The sequence below is a fragment of the Ictalurus punctatus genome, chromosome 7 (assembly GCF_001660625.3).
Source record: "Ictalurus punctatus breed USDA103 chromosome 7, Coco_2.0, whole genome shotgun sequence".
Lineage (NCBI taxonomy): Eukaryota > Metazoa > Chordata > Actinopteri > Siluriformes > Ictaluridae > Ictalurus > Ictalurus punctatus.
The window spans coordinates 26562636-26578588 of record NC_030422.2 but is presented as its reverse complement, the minus strand read 5'-3'; the positions used below and the strand labels follow the sequence as shown (position 1 = coordinate 26578588).

Genomic DNA, 15953 nt, shown 5'->3' with positions numbered 1-15953 from the left:
CCTTCTCACCAAGCTGCTTGGCAATGGTCTTGTAGCCCATTCCAGACTTGTGTAGGTCTACAGTCTTGTCCCTGACATCCTTGGAGAGCTCTTTGGTCTTGGCCATGGTGGAGAGTTTGGAATCTGATTGATTGATTGCTTCTGTGGACAGGTGTCTTTTATACAGGTAACAAACTGATATTAGGAGCACTGCCTTTAAGAGTGTGCTCCTAATCTCAGCTCATTACCTGTATAAAAGACACCTGGGAGCCAGAAATCTTTCTGATTGAGAGAGGGTCAAATACTTTTTTCCCTCATTAAAATGCAAATTAATTTATAAAATTTTTGACATGCGTTTTTCTGGATTTTTTTTGTTGTTATTCTGTCTCTCACTGTTCAAATACAACTACCATTAAAATTATAGACTGATCATTTCTTTTTCAGTGGGCAAACGTACAAAATCAGCAGGGGATCAAATACTTTTTTCCCTCACTGTATATATTTCTCTTATAGTGGAAATTAGCAATAAAAAAGGAAGTGAACAAAACTGAAAATAGCAAAACGATTCTTTTATTATTTATTATAAGGCAATTTCTCGCTGTTATTTGACATGCTTTATACTGTATTTGTAAAATGCTGTTCTACAATCTTAGATGTTTATTTAAAATACAAAAGGAACTCTATCACAGGTTTACCTGCAGAAAACCTTTATTCTTCAAACATTTAAACACAATTCATTTTATTACAAGTTTTATTATAATAAGTTACTGTGATTTGCAGTCAGAGTTTATTAAAGTGAGTTCACTGACAGCATTAGAGCATATAACATACTGTGTTCTATACAAAATACACCTCTACACTTTTCACTGTTAATGGAATAAACAATATGTGAGATAAAACACACTCACCTGATACAGTCAGTGTAACAGCATCACTGGTCTGTGTGTATTCTGGGTCCAATGACTGTGTTCCTTTACATGTATAATCACCTTTAACAGAGTCTTTAACATCAGTGATTGTGTGTGTTTTCTTTCCTGCAGCATCACTGAGTTCTTCATTATTTCTATACCAGAGGTAACGCCAGGATTCTCCAGTCTGTATCTCACATGTGAGAGTGACGGTTTCCCCAATGAACACACGCTTAGCTGGCTGTACTTTCACTACAGGCTTTGGTCTCACTATAGAAACATAGAAAAACATTTTAAACACATACAGAATCAATGAAACATAATATAATTACATAATTACACAACTATAATACTTCTTTAAACAGTTACTAAAATAATAAAATAATTATGTTTTCACCAACTTCCTTTAAATCTGTAGTGAAAAAGTAGAAAACATGACGTACCTCTCACTGTAATTGTGGCTGGATCACTGATCTCTGACTCGTAGTTTCCCCTGCGTGCTTTACAGTAGTACTGTGTTTCTCCTTCATTAGAGACTGTTACACTGAGTGTGTTGGTGTTTCTGGTTCCAGGCGACAGGGGTTTTAATTCCTGATAACCATTGTACCAGATAAAAGTCCATCCAGTAGACAACAGATTACAGGTCAGAGTAACTCTGTCTCCAGTGTAGACGGAGCTCTGAGGATTCACTCTCAAAGTCGGTTTGGGTTTTTCTGTTGATATGAAATGATGAAGAGCCGCGTTTACATTTACAACATAAACAGTAGTTTTATCTTTGTGTCTAATTAAGAAATTAGATATAGTTTCATTTGTAAAGGTTACAGTGAGGTAATTTTTTACATTTTATTTATTTATTTTTTAAAACAGTTTACATCCAGTAAATTATTTGCAAAAAAAATTAAAAAATAATAATAATAAAAAAATATTGAACCGAAGTGTAAAGGTCACCGATTTGCCCCGTGAATTGCCCACATTTTATGAATCAATTCTCAAATTCTGAACCATGCTGCACACATTAGTGTGTTTTTAAAAAAAAATATATCATTAAATCATTTAACTCTTTACTGTAAAAGCACCGCAGTGAAACTTTGGCAGTAGAATCAGCTTGACTATTAGGTGAAGAAGAATGTGTTTCTCTAAAATGTCAATTATTTCCTAACAATTTAAATAATAGCTGAGGAAAAATGTCACACCAATCAGAATAACTAATAAGTTGTAGTGATTATTTACAAATCAAATTAATCAGTTAGTTTAACATAGGAAAGTGATCAAAAGTAAACAGACAAAAGGAGCTGTAAAATCATTATAATGATTTTTCATATGATAAAATCTGGAACAAAATCGGAAACTAGTGATAACATTTATATATATAAGTGATAACATACATTTACACACACATGCACACACACACACACACACACACACACACACACACACACCTGATACAGTGAGAGTAACAGGATCACTCATCTTTGAGATCTGAGAGTCACTTCTCCTCCTCCCTCTGCAGGTGTATTTACCACTGTGATAATCACTGATAATGATCTCCTGTGTTGTGTGGGATGTGTAGAATCTGTTATACCTATACCAGTCGTACGTCCACTCAGTGTCTCCTCCCTTTATGTAACACCTGAAAGTCACTCTCTCTCCTCTGAACACCTGTGTATCAGGCTTTATAATCACCACAGCTTTAGGACTCTCTGTAAAAACAAAAACAAAATCACTACTGTTTCTATAAATGAATTAATTTCCATCACTATTATTTAAACAAGTATTAACACTTTTAAAATTGAATACAGAATGTAGGTAACTATTCAGAGTGTAGATACAGTATATCTGCTCACATGTAAATGATTAAGCTCTGACAGACAACAATCACTACTGATGAAGTAAATGTAGATCACAATTTTAAATACAGACTCAGCCCTAAAAATAATCAGGTCACTGTACTGACAATTAACATCTACACTATTTATTCATGTCGGAATTACAGTGTGTTGGCGATCCTGTTTATCTTTTCATAAGATCTTTAGGAACGCTGAGTGTCAGCAAGGGAACTAACAATTAAAGATAAAAGATACACTGGTATGCTAACAATGATTTACTGAGTACAATTTGATTGCTATTTTTACAAGTGAACTTCATGAAAAAAAAAAAAAAAATATATATATATATATATATATATATATATATATATATATATATATATATATATATATATATATATATATAATGGTAGTTGTATTTGAACAGTGAGAGACAGAATAACAACAAGAAAATCCAGAAAAACGCATGTCAAAAATGTTATAAATTGATTTGCATTTTAATGAGGGAAATAAGTATTTGACCCCTCTGCAAAATATGAGTTGGTACTTGGTGGCAAAACAATTGTTGGCAATCACAGAGGTCAGAAGTTTCTTGTAGTTGGCCACCAGGTTTGCACACATCTCCGGAGGGATTTTGTCCCACTCCTCTTTGCGGATCTTCTCCAAGTCATTACGGTTTCGAGGCTGACGTTTGGCAACTCGAACCTTCAGCTCTCTCCACAGATTTTCTATGGGATTTAGGTCTGGAGACTGGCTAGGCCACTCCAGGACCTTGATGTGCTTCTTCTTGAGCCACTCCTTTGTTGCCTTGGCCGTGTGTTTTGGGTCATTGTCATGCTGGAATACCCATCCACGACCCATTTTCAATGCCCTGTCTGAGGGAAGGAGGTTCTCACCCAAGATTTGACGGTACATGGCCCCGTCCATCGTCCCTTTGATGTGGTGAAGTTGTCCTGTCCCCTTAGCAGAAAAACACCCCCAAAGCATAATGTTTCCACCTCCATGTTTGACGGTGAGGATGGTGTTCCAGGGGTCATAGGCAGCATTCCTCCTCCTCCAAACACGGCGCCTTGAGTTGATGCCAAAGAGCTCCATTTTGGTCTCATCTGACCACAACACTTTCACCCAGTTGTCCTCTGAATCATTCAGATGTTCATTGGCAAACTTCAGACGGGCATGTATATGTGCTTTCTTGAGCGGGGGGACCTCGCGGGTGCTGCAGGATTTCAGTCCTTCACGGCGTAGTGTGTTACCAATTGTTTTCTTGGTGAGTATGGTCCCAGCTGCCTTGAGATCATTGACAAGATCCTCCCGTGTAGTTCTGGGCTGATTCCTCACTGTTCTCATGATCAATGCAACTCCACGAGGTGAGATCTTGCATGGAGCCCCAGGCCGAGGGAGATCGACAGTTCTTTTGTGTTTCTTCCATTTGCGAATAATCACACTAACTGTTGTCACCTTCTCGCCAAGCTGCTTGGCAATGGTCTTGTAGCCCATTCCAGACTTGTGTAGGTCTACAATCTTGTCCCTGACATCCTTGGAGAGCTCTTTGGTCTTGGCCATGGTGGAGAGTTTGGAATCTGATTGATTGATTGCTTCTGTGGACAGGTGTCTTTTATACAGGTAACAAGCTGAGATTAGGAGCACTCCCTTTAAGAGTTACCTGTATAAAAGACACCTGGGAGCCAGAAATCTTTCTGATTGAGAGGGGGTCACATACTTATTTCCCTCATTAAAATGCAAATCAATTTATAACATTTTTGACATGCGTTTTTCTGGATTTACTTGTTGTTATTCTGTCTCTCACTGTTCAAATAAATCTATCATTAAAATTATAGACTGATCATTTCTTTGTCAGTGGGCAAACGTACAAAATCAGCAGGGGATCAAATACTTTTTTCCCTCACTGTATGTATGTATGCGTATATATATATATATATATATATATATATATATATATATATATATATATATATATATATATACACACACACACGCACACACAGTGAGGGGAAAAAGTATTTTATATATATATATATATATATAATACTTTTTCCCCTCACATATATATATATATATATATATCTCAGGGCAGCTCACACCAGCCCTGCTCAGCCGTGCTCACACTGTCTCTCTCTAACTTTAATAACATGATTTAGCTGAAAGAGTTCTCTGTATGTAGCTGTGTAAATGTTGCTATATTGTGATTCTGCTCACATGTTGTTTATATGTTCAGTGTTGTGCAGAATCACTTAACAGAAAGTCTCTTACTCACCAATAACGTCTACCCTGAGTTCATCACTGTAGTCTGTGTAGTAGACTTGTTTTCTTCTTCCAGCTCTGCACCAGTACTGACCTCCATCATAGACACTAACTGAGCTGATGTTGTAGGAGTGTGTTTCAGTCTCAGTCTCAGTGCTCTGTGTGGGTTTGATCCAGAAAAACTTCCATCCAGCAGACTGCGGCTTCAGTGTACAGTACAGAGTCACTGAGTTTCCTGTCAGTGCAGCTCCTTTAAGGCTTGATGTGAGTTCAGGTTTAGGTTTTTCTGTTAGAAATGAAACACAAGTTCAGGATGTGAAGTCTTTACTACACTAATCACTTCTACAGTAAAACAGTATTACTCTCTCTGTGATGTCACTAAACATCTTATGACTACTTTCAAATTATTTTACAATTTTCAGTTAGTAAAATGATGAGAATGAAAATAGGGATATTAAATGTAAAGCTTCACTGAGATTGAAGTGAGGATCAGAAAATAACTGCTGTGTGATGATGCAGGTCTCTAATCTCTCTCTACGTCAATTTATTTTTATGGGTGAATAGAGTAGGGTTGCAGCGGTATGATATTTGAACGGTACGATAACCGTCTCAGAAAATATCACTGTTTCATGGTATTACACTATTATTATTATTATTATTATTATTATTATTATTATTATTATTATTTAGATTGACCCTTAAAGGAATGAAAATAGAAGGGTTTTTTGTTTGACCAAACACTTTATCATAATAGTAACTTGAAACCATTATGTAAAAAAAAAATAATAATAATAATAAAATAAATAAATTTAAAAATTACATCCCTAAAAAATCCCTTGTGAAAATAAATAAAACAAATAAATCTCTTATTTAAAAAAAAGTTTGAACAAAAGAACAAAAGCTTATTGTTTACATTAACATAGCGTTAACTACTAAATGAAAAATAACATCAGCTGTGTGAGCTTTAAAATAATCTCCTATGATTATTAACATACACTGTAGGTCAGTGTTTCCCAAACTGAGGTACGTGTACCCCTTGGGGTACGCGAGGTGACGGAGGGAGTACGGGAACAAAATGCTGAGATTTACTGTTCATTTAATTCTGCCTCACCAAATAACATTAAAATTCTAATTCATGTTTTTCTCACAGCAAAAAAATAAACTTGTGCCCCCTCCAGTGTACAAACAGCAAAATTGCAATGCTATAAAGGTCAAATACATGATGTCCAATCAAATTATCCTGTCTTTCATGGTCAAAACTGCATCCACTCACAGTCATGCGTCAGTGCGCATCTTACAGCGTGTCATTTATCGGCAGCACAGGGCTATATGATGAAATTAAGTAATAGCTCGTAACATTAAAATGGAGAAGTTGCTACAAAGATATCGGCCCGCAACCACAGTCCTCTAACAGCAGTGTCCCAGGTCCCTCTAACACCGCATCCGTAGCAAGCGTAAGTTTACCCAGTGCTACTAGCCCAGTTCACGCTGATACAGACAGCAGTGTATCTGAAGATGAAACGCCAGTTCTTCTTCACCAGCAATTCGCAGAAAAACCATAAAAGAGGCCAAATATGATGAGAAATATATTTCTTTGGACTTTACATACGCTGACAGTGAAGAAAATTCCCAGCCACAGTGTATATGTGCAAAAGTACTCTCTCATAACTGCATGAAACCAGCATTACTGCGCAGACATTTAGAAACAAAGCATGCTATTTAACTTTTGCTAAATAAACCTCGAGAGTTTTTTGAAAGACATTTAAGCCAACTCAGGAGTAATAAGACAATTATAACAGCGTAAGAAAACCTAAATAGGAAGGGTCTGGAAGCATCCTACATGGTGAGTTACAGAGTGAATAAGACAGGCAAACCACATACTATTGTGGAGGACTTAATTCTTCCTGCTGCGACTGATATAGCTGGTGTAATGCTTGGGGAAAAGACAAAAAAGAAAACAATACAGAGGATGCCATCATCAGACAACACAGTTTGAGAGAGGGGGTACGCAAAAGGATATTAAATGCCTCGGGGGGTAGGCCAATGTAAAAAGTTTGAGAACCACTGCTGTAGGTGTGTAACAGCGAAGCCAGACTGGTCACACATACACACACACACACACACACACACACACACACACACACACACACACACACACACACACACACACACACAGATCAGGGTCAGCAGCCATGTTTCCATCAACATATTTTTATGAGAATTTTTGGATATCTCATAAAAAATGCTGGATGGAAACACCAGATACGAATAAAATCTCAAAAATGCGCATTAAAAAAATTAAGCGCTCAATAGAGGCAAATATTTTTATTTAATATGAAAACATGAGCATAAACTACGATGGAAACACATTTACTCAATAAATTCCTCCATGCGCATCAAAAATCATGTGACTTTCCCACAACAAATCATGTGATTGGATAACTGGCTGATGTGATTGGATGTGATTGGATATTCAGCGCATGTGGCCAACTTATACGCAGCAAAACAGAACGTTCCCCTCACGTTAGCATATGGTTCCCGTTTGGTTACTTTTTGGGAACCAAATAATGTTCTAAGAACTTTTTCTCTAGTTTCTTCTTTTTTTGTAACCAAATACATTTAATTCCTGCATCTTTTATTACAAATTTTATTATAATAAGTTACTGTGATTTGGAGTGTGTTTATTAAAGCGAGCTCACTGACAGCGTTAGATCATCTAACATACTGTGTTTAATACAAAATACACCTCTACACTTTTCACTGTTAATAGAATAAACAATATGTGAGATAAAACACACTCACCTGATACAGTCAGTGTAACAGCATCACTGGTCTGTGTGTATTTAGGGTCTGATGACTGTGTTCCATTACATGTATAATCACCTTTATCAGACTCTTTAATATCAGTGATTGCGTGTGTTTTCTTTCCTGCAGCATCACTGAGTTCTTTATTATTTCTATACCAGAGGTAACGCCAGGATTCTCCAGTCTGTATCTCACATGTGAGAGTGACGGTTTCCCCAATGAACACACGCTTAGCTGGCTGTACTTTCACTGCAGGCTTTGGTCTCGCTATAGAAACATAGCAAAAATATTTTAAACACATACAGAATCAATGAAACATAATATAATTACATAATTACACAAATATAATACTTCTTTAAACAGTTACTAAAATAATAAAATAATTACGTTTTCACCATCTTCCTTTAAATCTGTAGTGAAAAAGTAGAAAACATGACGTACCTCTCACTGTAATTGTGGCTGGATCACTGATCTCTGACTCGTAGTTTCCCCTGCGTGCTTTACAGTAGTACTGTGTTTCTCCTTCATTAGAGACTGTTACACTGAGTGTGTTGTTGTCTGTGGTTCCAGGAGACAGGGGATTTGATTCTTGATAATCTTTGTACCAGAGAAAAGTCCATCCAGTAGATAGCAGATTACAGGTCAGAGTAACTCTGTTTCCAGTGTAGACGGGGCTCTGAGTATTCACTCTCAAAGTCGGTTTGGGTTTTTCTGTTGATATGAAATGATGAAGAGCTGCTTTTACATTTACAACATAAGCAGTAGTTTTATCTTTGTGTCTAATTAAGCAATTAGATACAGCTTCGGTTACAGTGATGTGACTTTTTTCATAGTTTATAAAAAGAAATCAATGATTGAACTGATTTGTAAAGGTCATCGCATATTGAGGCTAAAATGTAAGCAACTTAATATTAGCTTATTGTTTATGTTAGCATAGCATGTTAAATTAACTGTTAAATTAAAAAGAACATCAGCTGTGTGAGTTTTTAAAGTAATGTCCTATGACTATTAACATATACTGTAGGTATGTAACAGCGCAGCCAGACTGCTCACACACACACACACACACACACACACACACACACACACACACACACACACACACACACACACACACACTCAGATCAGGTTCGGTAGCCATGTTTCCATCAACATATTTTTATCCAAATTTTGGGATATCTCGAAAAAAGCTGGACGGAAACATCAGATACGAATAAAATCTGCAAAATAAAAAAAAATTATGTGCTGAATTGAGGCAGATAATATATATATTATATATATATATATATATATATATATATATATATATATATATATATATATATATATATATATATTTATTTTTTTAACAAGAAAACATGAGCATAAACTACGATGGAAACACATTTACTGAATAAATTCCTCGATGCGCATCAACACAAGTCATGTGATTGGATAATTGCCTGATGTGATTGGATATTCAGCGCTTGTGGCAAACTTATATTCAGCAAACACAGAATGTTCCCCTCACGTTAGCATATAGTTCCCGTTTTTTAAAACAAATAATGTTCTAGGAATATTTTCTGTAAGATCTTTTTTTTTGAAAACTAAATCTAACATTCCCAGAACATTGCAGGTTTTTTGTACAACCAAAAGAGAACTTATAACATCCTCTAATTGTTATTTTTAGCTCAATTTAGATAATTGACATTTCCTTCAAACACTGGCAGATCCAGGGGTGGGGTGAGATGAGCACTGGCCAGCCCGAGCTGAAATGTGATTAACCCCTAAAGTGCCCTGTAACATCACGGGACTTGAGCAGAAACAGGTGCAGATCAAAGTCTTTATTATACATGTACTTCAACAAACAAGGAAAATGAGGTCTTCACCAGGAAAACGAGAAACTGGATGCGAGGCAGGAAACTGAACAGGACAGGAAAACCAGACCTTAACACACGTAACGTCTTCAGCATTCAAACACTCAATCAACATCAGTAACATAAACTAATATAATACTGCGCGAAGTGCACAGCAACATGAGCGGTTTAAATAACCAACATAATTAAACTAGAACATAGACAGCTGGGGCAAATTAGAGACATCCTCAAACATAAACCAATACCGGAACAAAACCAAAACAAAAGCCACGTGTCCATTTCACCCAGTTCAGTCACGTGCACGCGCGCACTCAAAAGCCGCGCCGCAGTGCCATCTGCCGGCCATGGCGTAACATGCCCCATCCTGTCAATCATCTCTGATCTACGTCAGAGCGCTCATTCAGCTGAGTCAGTTTGTTTCAAATTCAACTCGTGTAACTGTTTCTTTTTGCTACATCTCCTAATGGCAGGTGTACAGACAGTGCGGTTTATCGTCCTCGTTCACTTAAGCTTCGATGGTAAATACCTATTCAACACTTTAACTAACATCTCAAAGACATTAGTGTCTCTGTCACTTAACTTCTCTTTGTCTAACGTTAGGAAGCTAGTTAGCTACAACAGCACACTAGTTAGTTTATTAGATAGTTAGCTAGGCTAAGCAATGTTGGATGGTAGCTAGCTAGCTGGCTAATTAGTTAGGTTTCACACATTAGTTCACAGTTGCACAGTTCAGGGAAGTAAAGTATAGAGACTGACAAATAAAACTGTAATGTTTGGTCATGCCACACAGCCATAGTCATTAACTGTTGTAAATAAAATTAATGCTGTGTCCCGTATAAGTGGCAGCTGGGAAGTGCACAGAGACTTCAACACAGAGCTCTGACTTGAATGAAACACATACAGGCTTCTACAGTACAGGATTATACGTCATTGAATGCTGTATGAGGGTACGGGCTTCTACAATACAGGATTATACGTTATTGAATGCTGTATGAGGGTACAGGCTTCTACAGTACAGGATTATACGTTATTGAATGCTGTATGAGGGTACGGGCTTCTACAGTACAGGATTATACGTCATTGAATGCTGTATGAGGGTACGGGCTTCTACAGTATAGGATTATACGTTATTTGATGCTGTATGAGGGTACAGGCTTCTACAGTATAGTGTTACATCAGGAGATGTATTGTGCTCATGTGTTCTCTCTCTCTCTCTAGCTTTTGTTTCACTCTCACAGATCTCTCCACCTTAATTGGACGTGCTGACGTTGTGCACAGGGATTGGAGACGAGAAGACTGTGTGACTTTTAAAAGAAATAAGGATGTTATGTTGGGAGGAATGGGGACGTGTGTTGTCTGTGATCGTGTGGGGACGACTGAGTAGCGAATGTTTTCTTGGTGCTTGAGTGAACTCGCTTATTGTTTATACTGTGTACGAGTGAAAGAAGTGAGTGATTGAATTGTGCCTACTCTGGTGTTTGGTAGGCTATTGTGTTGTCCCATTCCCCTGTCTTGCCTTGTATGTTGTGGCTGAGTATAAGCCTTATTTTTTTATATATTGCAACCTATTGTAAATATAATTTTTCTTGGTATCACAAAAGCTGTAGGGGTTTGGTGCCGTTTATTTTGAGTCGGTCTTTTGTTCTCTGTTTTGAATCAGCAAGGGAGTTAGGCTAGACCCTGTATTTTATTTCAAAGTACCTTTTCTGTTGTTAGGTTATTTAAATTGATACGGGGCAAGATAGCGCAGGTTTTTTTTTATTATTTTGGGCTTGCCCAGCCCTGAAGAGATTTCTGAGTGATTCTGTTTGTTTTGGGATTATTTCCTTCTTGCAGTCATTAAATTGGCAAGGTATTCAAAGAGTTGAATGAAACGTGTGTCCACCTCATTATTTTTATTATGAGTTATGTTAATACTTTTTATGTTACACCTCGACCCTAAACCGGGTCTCATAACATAAATTGGGGCTCATCCGGGATCACCTGCATAGAGTGTGTGGAATGGCAAAAACAAATTTGGCTGAAAAACAAAAACAAATGAAGCAATGATTTAACAAAATTAGTGTTTCTCAGAGTTTTCAAGTAGAAGATTCAGTTTTGGTACTGCATCCCATTCCTGTTTCAACATTGCAGGCAAGGCTTTCAGGCAAGGACCCTACATTATAGAACAGAATTTGAGTAGTACAGACTATGCTCTTGGTACCCCAGACCGTAGAAAAAAACCTGTGTGTGTTGTATCAATATGCTTAAGAAGTATGTGAAGAGAGCAGATGGTGCCAAAGCAGATTCTCTGCCTGTTGCCATTGTAGCACAACAGCCCGCTGCTGTGGACAGTGAGGATAACGGATAGGTTGGCAGTCATAGTGAGACTGGACTGCCCAAGCTCCCTAACTCTATATAAAATATTAAACAATATTAACGAACGGTTTAATTATCTCTGTCATTCTCATGAAGAGATATTGTGTGGTTGATAAAATGTTTCCCTTCTCTCTTCTCAGATAATCTCACTCAGACTAATGTTCTGTTTCATGACATTGAGGTTTTCGGAGTCACACCCCATCAAACAGCATCCATATCAAGTTAACATTGCTAAGAGAGAAGAAATGAGGAAAGAGGTAAATTACCTATTAAAAATGGTCTTGCCGTGCCCAGCTCAAGTCTGTGGAGCACGCCTTGTATTCTTGTGCCTAAGTCAGATGGCTCCCTCATATTTTGTACAGACTACAGGAACTTGAATAATGTCACTAAACCCAATTCTTTCCCCTTACCTAGGATGGAGGATTGTATAGACAGAGTAGGGTTTTGTTATACCAGATAATTTCCTTCAGTATACGATTATGGTCTTTGGGATGCGAAATGCCCCAACTACTTTCCAGCAGCTATTGCAGAGGGTTTTGTCCAGGGTAGCGAATTGCGAAGTCACATTAATACCCTGCATGAAGTGTTTGTCCGGCTAGCAGGATCCAATTTAACTGTGAATTTGGCCAAGTGTGAATTTGGTAAAGCAGTGGCCACATACCTCGGTAAACAAGTGGGCCAACACCAGGCGAGCCCTGTCAATGCCAAATTAGACGCAATTGTGAATTTTCCTTCTCCCAGAACCAAAAGGGTATTACACTGATTGTTGGGGATGGTGGGATACTACCATCCCCAACAAGAGCTTTTTGCAAGAATTTTTCTTCCGTGGTGAAGGGCTGCACAATTAATCAAATATCAATTACGATTTTGACTGCCCACGATTACATGAACATGATCAACTGCAATATTGATGTTTAAAGTTCGTCCTCAGCTCATAGAAAACTCCACTGCAGATCAAATCAAGAGCTTCCTAAACTTACAGCCAGTCACCATAGAGTGGAGCAGAGATGACGTCATTCTGTAATGCCAAAACCCGGAAACGAGTTAGCGTTTTAATGATCGAGCTGCCAGCTTCGCTTCCAGCTCCAGTGTTCACGCAAGGGAAAATTATTACACTATCATGTTGCTAAATGAGGCTACAGAGGTTGTCGGGGACATTAAACGTCATCACACCGAACAGGAAAATACTTTGCAGATAAACTGGTTCAGGTCTGCTGTGCACAATTCCCTAAAAAATGTGGATGAAGATTCATCCACAGAATAAATGTTATTATGGAAAATGTTTTAAATCTAGTTTAGAAAAGTTGTCGGAAGCTTGGTGATGGTATTGTTGAAGTCGAGTGACCGTGGTGTAGTTAGTTTACAGCGTACGGTTAGCTTTTAATTTCTGGAAATTGTGTTTAGGCTTCAAACTTCATAAAAGTTGTGTCAATTTGTGAAAATTATCTTGATGGACAAAACGTGTTAGTGTTGTAAACATTTATTGATCACAGAGCTTATTTTCTGCGATAATCCAAAAGCCTATGATAAAATCCTATTGGGTTTTTTGTCGAGGTAACCAGTGTGATGATGACTTCCGGGTTCGAGTATGAAATGACATCATCCCTGCACCACTCTATTGGATGATTTGTCTGCATCTCTCCTAATGTAAACACTGTTATTGCCTTTTCTACATGCGATTGAAATGTTTTCATTTGGTTGCATATTGTTTGATGGCATTTTTATTTTTACTTATCCTATATGTTGGGTACAATTTTATTTATATTTTGCTTCTATGAGATGATGCACTTTAAACACCAGTCTAATTTGATGCAAAGATTTGTACATTAGCAGGAATGTAGCACAACATGGAGGTGAAAGCAGCGGTCTGTTTATATAAATGTGAAACTGCAATAAAAATATGTTGTCCCTAAAATCAGTCAATAATCGTGATCTCAATATTGATCAAAATAATCGTGATTATCATTTTGGCCATAATTGTGCAGCCCTACGTTCCACCAGTCAGAGTAATAAGTGATGATTCCTGTCTTGACCAGTAATCACGTGAATTAGTCTTTAAGATAGAAAAGTGAAAATTAAGAGCAAACAGACAGAAGGAAGCTATAAAGTTGTTGTAATGGGACTCAGTTACAGTGTAGCTCATTGAAAAACAATTTGGAACAAATCTGAAAGCTGGAATTATTAATAATTTTATATATGATAAAAACAAAATTAATAACATATTATAACAAAAAGTAATAACATAAACTCACACACTCACCTGATACAGTGAGTGTAACAGGAGCACTGATCTCTGAGATCTGATAGTAACTGCTTCTCCTCCCTCTGCAGGTGTAGTTGCCACTGTCAGAGTCTGTAACTGAGCTGATGCTGAACTCCTGTATTGTGTGGTTACGGTTCTCTTTATCATTCTTATACAAGCTGTATGTCCACTTAGTGTTTCCTCCTCCCTGTATGTTACAGCTGAAAGTCACTTTCTCTTCTCTGTACACCTGTGTATGAGGCTTTATAATCACCTCAGGTTTAGGACTCACTGTGAAAAAAACAAGATTTTTTAAATGTATGAATTAATTCCCAACAACATTATTTAAATGAGTAGTACGAATTTAAAATGGAATACAGTATATCTGCTCACATGTAAATGATTAAGTTCTGTCAGAGATGGACTGAGTCATTTTAACAATCACTACTAATGTGTAAATAAAGTATATGCAGATCATCACTGCATGTCTACACACACACACACACACACACACACACACACACCACTGTTATTAATCTCTCATTCTTTCAGATTCTACAGCCTCTTAAGCGCAGGTCACACTGCACAGACAGACGCCGACAATCACCATCTTTAAAAGTCGGTTGTTGGATTTCGAATGTTGGGAAACACGACGGTCATGTTCACACTGCCCCAACACACACCAACAAACTTTTTTATGGACAGTCAGGCTGGTTTAAAAATGGATGATCCTTTTACAAAAATCTAAATGTTACCATTTCTCATGTCTTTACCTGTTGTTCTTTCACCTGAAAAGATGAAGAGTGAAATGAAAGAGAATGTGGGTGAAGACTTGGTTGTGATGTGAGAGACAGGGTGCTTATTCACATTTATACAGAGAACAGCAGACAAAGAATGTGCAAAGCTTTCAAAATTTTGCTCGGTTAGTCCAGGACTGCTGTAGACCCGGAGACTTTTTCTTTAGCCCCAAATAATTCTCCACTTGGAGCAGTTTGTCACCACGTAACTGAATGTCAATAAAAAAAATACGTCAGTGTTGCAATTTTATATCTTCAGTGAAGGGAGTGTTGGATTTTATATTCAGTGAACGAGGACAAAACCAAAATATGTGGAAATACTCATGTCTTATTGGCTGACGGTTCTCAATTCTGCCAAACACTAGCTCATAGTCAGAGTGAGGGGGAAAAATGGATATACGCCAATACATCCTCTGATGCTAAGCAGGAAAACAAGGTGTGTAAATGTCTATATGAGTTCCAAGTTACATGAACATGATATGAGCAGAGCACAAGGACAGATAACGTACTTTGCACAGCACTGTAACAGCTAAACCCATACACTGATAGCTTAGTTAGCTTAGCTTGTCTAGCGACACCAAACTAGCCTAGCCTCCTGTTAGATAGCCAGTTTTATACTTTATCAGTCTGGTAGTCCTGCAAACAGTGATAACAACCGAGGCAAGTTTTATAATAAATCCAATTTTTTTGTCCAATTTTTTTTTTTTTTTAAGCAACTAACTCTCACATGCAAGAACAAATGCATGGAAACAGTTTATTTAGAAATATGTGCACCTAGCGCACTTTAAACAACCAACAGACGCGACGGAACATGTTCAGTCGGTGAAAACTAATGCTGACAAACACAAAATCTCTCACATATACATAGAGGTGCAACAACTAATCGATAAAATCGATAATAATCGATTATGGAAATCGTT

At 37.4% G+C, this 15953-nt stretch overlaps 1 protein-coding gene across 1 annotated transcript in view; it reads right to left on the bottom strand.

Annotated features, from left to right (window-relative positions):
* The window catches only part of LOC108267722 (carcinoembryonic antigen-related cell adhesion molecule 5), a 36474-nt gene that overhangs the window by 1956 nt on the left and 18565 nt on the right, over positions 1-15953 (bottom strand). The window contains exons 7-13 of the mRNA XM_053681837.1: positions 14255-14527; positions 8222-8491; positions 7778-8047; positions 4989-5261; positions 2313-2587; positions 1331-1478; positions 888-1157 (exon numbers count right to left, since the gene is read on the bottom strand). Coding sequence (XP_053537812.1) covers positions 888-1157; positions 1331-1478; positions 2313-2587; positions 4989-5261; positions 7778-8047; positions 8222-8491; positions 14255-14527 — 1779 coding nt within the window. The remainder of the gene's footprint in view (positions 1-887; positions 1158-1330; positions 1479-2312; positions 2588-4988; positions 5262-7777; positions 8048-8221; positions 8492-14254; positions 14528-15953) is intronic.